Source organism: Sinocyclocheilus anshuiensis, unplaced genomic scaffold, assembly GCF_001515605.1.
Source record: "Sinocyclocheilus anshuiensis isolate Anshui unplaced genomic scaffold, SAMN03320099.WGS_v1.1 scaffold438, whole genome shotgun sequence".
Lineage (NCBI taxonomy): Eukaryota > Metazoa > Chordata > Actinopteri > Cypriniformes > Cyprinidae > Sinocyclocheilus > Sinocyclocheilus anshuiensis.
Window position 1 is genome coordinate 396,698 of NW_015546118.1, and position 4,964 is coordinate 401,661.

Consider the following 4,964-nt stretch of genomic DNA (forward strand, 5'->3'; position numbering starts at 1 on the left):
AAAGTAGCAACAGGACGCCTTAAATAATAAACAGAGCATGGTTTTCCCTACGCAAGCACACGCGTGTGAGTGTGTGTTAGGAATCATGCTGGTTTGGCAGAGAGTATGTTTCCATGTCCAAGTGCTATCTGTGTGATAGATGTGAGTTTCTCTCTCTCTCTCTCTCTCTCTCTCTCTCTCTCTCTCTCTCTCTCTCTCTCTCTCTCTCTCTCTCTCTCTCTCTCTCTCTCTCTCTCTCTCTCTCTCTCTGTGTGTGTGTGTGTGTGTGTGTGTGTGTGTGTCTCCATTGCTCAGATCAGCAACTAGCAGCCTAGGAGATACACACTCACTTGTCTCTCAGAGCACCACGCATCATGCTTCCTCCTCTCCTCCTTTCCTCTCTCTCCTTTTCCCTTGCTTTTCTTTCAGGTAAGACCCACTTCCGTTTTTTTACCCCGTCTCTTCATCTCTAACTGTATCTCACATGGCTTTCTCATTCTGAACACAGATAACTGCATGGCTATCTGTGGTCTCAGGAGATACTCTCAAGCATTGCTTTCCTCTGCTTGCTATTTTCTCCCTTTCATTCCATAAATATAGTGTTTGTGGTGGACTTAATACTGCTTGAAGAATGTGTAAATGATTACCTGTGCAGATGAATGAGAGAATGAATCATCTGTTGAATGAGCCGCTCTTTTAGTTAATGGGTTGCACTTTTCAAAGAAGCTTTATCAGTATGAGTCGAGAATGGGTTTATAAATGTGATTGAATGAATATAAATGCTTTTTACAATGTAAATGAGCTTCAGTCAGTTGGATCTGCCTTTCGGGATCAGTCCTTTTAATTAATATAATTAGAGGTTTTATATTAATGCCTGTCAGTATTATGCTGGTAAGATCTTGTGAAATACTGATGGAATGCTGGATCTCCTTTTATCTGGCACTTTTGTGAAGGGATAGTCTGCAGAAATGACTTGCACATATGCATTTTAATTTTAGTTTTAGTGTTTGTAAAGAAGGGTTTGATGATCTGGTACAGTATGTGCGTCCTGTGAGTTTTCCATGTAGCTTTTATAGATATGCTGTAATTGTTTGGTCTTTTTTCATTATGAGAAACTCAACCTGTTTTAGATCAGATGGTGGACATAAGAGTATCTCCTAAGACAGGTGGAAATGTGTGTGTGTGTGTGTGTGTGTGTGTGTGTGTGTTGAATTATTAAGGAGAATTCAGAAGATTGATGGACGCAGACACACACATGCAAGAACACACTCTGTGCAAAATTCCCCAAGGTGCTGGAAAGCAACACCATATTTATTCACTTGTCAGGAGATTTTATATTCTGTGATATGACCTGTGGCATCTCTCATAATCCATAATCTATAATGTTTTGGGTCATGGACAGACACCAGTAAGAATTCAATATTCTCTCAAGGACTGGAGGACGTACGCATCCTTCTATGACACTCTCACCTCATGCATGGTTGTTGAAATCCTTCTGTTGGCTCGCAGTGTTTTGTTCTGCTTATTAAAATTACTCTAATTTATGTGAGAAGATTGGTATGCATATCTACAGTACCATATGAGTTTATTTATTGAATCTATTGGCATCAGTCAGTATTGAATATTTCACTGTGCATTCTCATTTCCCCTATTATGAAATTTCGTTTACCTCTGCTGTCATCAAATAATCACTTAAAGTAAAATCTTCAAAAGTAATAATAATGTAATAACACATACATTATGTTGTGAAGCCTAAATTCACTTTACTAACACTTAAAATGTTTTAGTTTTTTTTTTAATTGAAACAAAATAGTCTAAAAATGTTATTCTGCTCATTTATTGGTTATTAGTCATGACATGAAAACAGCGATCAGTGTTTATATTTGCCAGAATTTTATTATCAGTTTAGCCCTATGTGTATACATAGTTATCTTGTTAATTTTTCTTTTTGAAAGATTACACAGATGTTAATCAATGCTAATCTGTAGATGTTTCACTTTTTCTTTGGGGTTTAACGTGACCTTCTAAAACCATTAATCAGTTGAGGAGTCTCTCCTTAGAGAGCAGCAGCTTATGTTCTTTGGTATTTAGAAATCTTGTTTGACGAGGTCATTTCTTATACCTGTCTCCAGAAGAGCACAGAGTTTATGTTTGTATTTTGAAGAACGTTTTTTTAATTGTAGCATCTGACTTTAAATTAATTAGATGCCTGTACTAGGGCAAAGAGGAATGAGTCATATAGGGTAGAGGAGCATGAAGTGTGTGTCCATGAGCAGAATGTGGTCGTTTGAAAATAATCTCATGCATACAATTAAATGGCAAAAGAAACTGATGAAGTAGTTTCCAGGTTGAACTCAGCCTCAACCTAGAAATACGCTGAATTGAGCAATTTAAAAAAAGAAAGCAAGAAAGAAAATTGATGAATTATACCAATTGAAAAAAGAGATGAATGGAAATATAAAGCTGCTAAATAGCAGCAAAAGGAAAAACTACCAAGAATTTCATTAACGACTTTAAAAAAGGGCAGTGCCAGAAAAAAGATGACATCAATAGAAGTATTCCCAAGAAGAATGGATTTAGGATTCCCAATTTTTTTTTTAATGAACCCAAAATGCATGTGTGCTATTTATATAACAATTGTCCCAGCTCTGAAAAATAATTTAATTTTATTTGTGTTTAACGATAGGTAGGCCAATTAAAATGAATGTTGCATCCAATCGATCAGCTTAAATGTATCAGTCTATTTTTATTTAACTTATACAATAGTCTTTTAGAGTCACCTTGGGCCCAGTAGTGGCTATATGGGCACTCTCAGAAAAATGTGCTAAAACTGTATGTAAGTACAACATGAGTACAACATAGCTTTACACTGGGGCGGTATCCTCAAAGGGACATCTTTTTACTTTATTTATTTACCCTTGAATGGTTCATACTAATACCTTAAAGGTACATGATCACTACTCTAAGGTCATAATATTAACATGTTAGAGGTAGATATAGGTACAAAGTTGTCTCTTTAAGGATACTGTCCCCATGACAAACTGTTTTTTTCCACATTTTTTATGACTGTGGGTCAAAACAGTTGCACTGAATTAAATGCATCTCCCTTAAGGTGATAAACTAGAGAGAGTTCTAGAGTTTCTGGACTGCATGAGTGTGTGTGTGTGTGTGTGTGTGTGTGTGTGTGTGAGAGAGAGAGCGTGGCAAACACACCTTTCAGTTTCAGTCACACATCAAGTTGGATTTATTTTTCTTGTCTCACACATCTTCTTTAGTTATGGTGAAAAGATGATAATGCAGATCATCTGTGCATGTGCAAGCAGATGTGTTTTAATTTGTGCCTGCCTGTGTCTGAGAGATTTCAAGAAGGAAACACCAGTGCGTGAAGGTTACGGTGCTGGAGAGGTGAGTTAATGGGGTAGTGCGCAGTTCAGGGCAGACGGACTTATCATATACGTGACCGACTTACTGTCTGATAATGATGGCAGAGCTGCCTGTGAGTATATTGGCAAGGTATTCAAGAGGATTATTCAAGTGTTTATGTGTGTGTGAATGATGGAGAGAGACTGAGGATTTCGGCTGACCCTTAGATTTGATGGGGATGTGTAGAGGTGTCTGTGCTACATGACAGCAGCTCCTCTGAGCTTCACATAGACCAACCACTGCTTTATATTCATCCTGCAGACAGAAAGAGAGAGAGAGTCCATTGACTAGAACATAGCGTAGATGAAAAGCAGAATGAGGAATGCGGGATGGACAGTGACTAAAGGTTTCTGTCAAAGAGTCAAAGAATGAAAGCAAACGAAATGCCACTGATTTCTATGATGTCATCAAGACTGTTGTCAGGGGGAGACAACGTTGTCTTGCTCCGGGCCGTGATGAGAAGGACCCACTAAGACTCTATGGTATATCATACTCACTGTGGGCTAAAGGAATCTTACCCATAAATATTTTATCCCTGACTGTGTGAATTTTAACGGTGACCCAGCATCAGAAATGAGTTACAAAGAAGTGACTTAATAAATGAAGAGATCAATAGCACACGCTACACACCATCTAAATGTTTTTGCCACTTTGGAACAGGACAATCAGCGAGTTCATAGATGGCCTCCTTGGCCGGAACAGAACAGGCAGAGAGTTCATAGGCGGCCTCCTTGGCCGGAACAGGACAGGCTGAAAGTGCGTTGCTGGGCGCCACCACCACGCAAGGAGCTGACGCGAGCACCCTGGGCGCCACCACCACGCAAGGAGCTGACGCGAGCACCGCCGTCTCGGGAGGTTCTGCAGCATGCGCCGCCACCTCTGAAGAGACTGCAGCGGATACCATGGCCACTGGGAGCACAGCAGCGAACACCGCTACCTCGGAAGGTTCTGCAGCGTAAGCCGCCACCTCTGGAGATGTTGTAGCCGGTGCCGCTGCCTCTAGCAAATCGGCGGTGGAGTACGCGGCCCAGATACACAATAAAGCAACCCTCCATATGGGAAGTGCTGCAGACAGGTGAATGAGTTCATGAACAGAAGGGTTAGAGTGAGTGGGTTTGGGGATACCAGCTGTGCGTGCAGACACCAGAGGTGCATCCCTCACACTGGATACCAGACTGGGATACCGAAGGGCTGACCTTGAGAATCTGGGTGTAACAGACAGGAAGTGACAGGATTCTGAGCGAACAGACGTGATGTGACGTGACTCTGGATGATCAGCTGTGATGTGACGTGACTCGGGACAAACAGCTGAGACGTTACGAGGCTCTGGCAGATCAGCTGAGACTTGACTTGACTCATAATAATGAACCTCTGATGGCTAGCAGACGGAAGTTCATGGACCGGATTCATGACAATTATCCTCCAGATGTCTCACAGTTATTCAGTTGAAATATTATAGATAAACCTGAAGCCCCCATCGCTGTTTAATCTCCCATTTCCATCAATGAAAACTTCTCCTCAGTCCAAATGCAAAAAAAAAAAAAAAACTGTTTGGGTACCCG

At 40.7% G+C, this 4,964-nt stretch overlaps 1 protein-coding gene across 1 annotated transcript in view; it reads left to right on the top strand.

Annotated features, from left to right (window-relative positions):
* Positions 1-345: 345 nt before the first annotated feature.
* LOC107700901 (relaxin receptor 1-like) overlaps positions 346-4,964 on the top strand; it is a 36,197-nt gene continuing 31,578 nt past the window's right edge. The window contains exon 1 of the mRNA XM_016502740.1: positions 346-408. Coding sequence (XP_016358226.1) covers positions 354-408 — 55 coding nt within the window. The 5' untranslated portion in view covers positions 346-353. The remainder of the gene's footprint in view (positions 409-4,964) is intronic.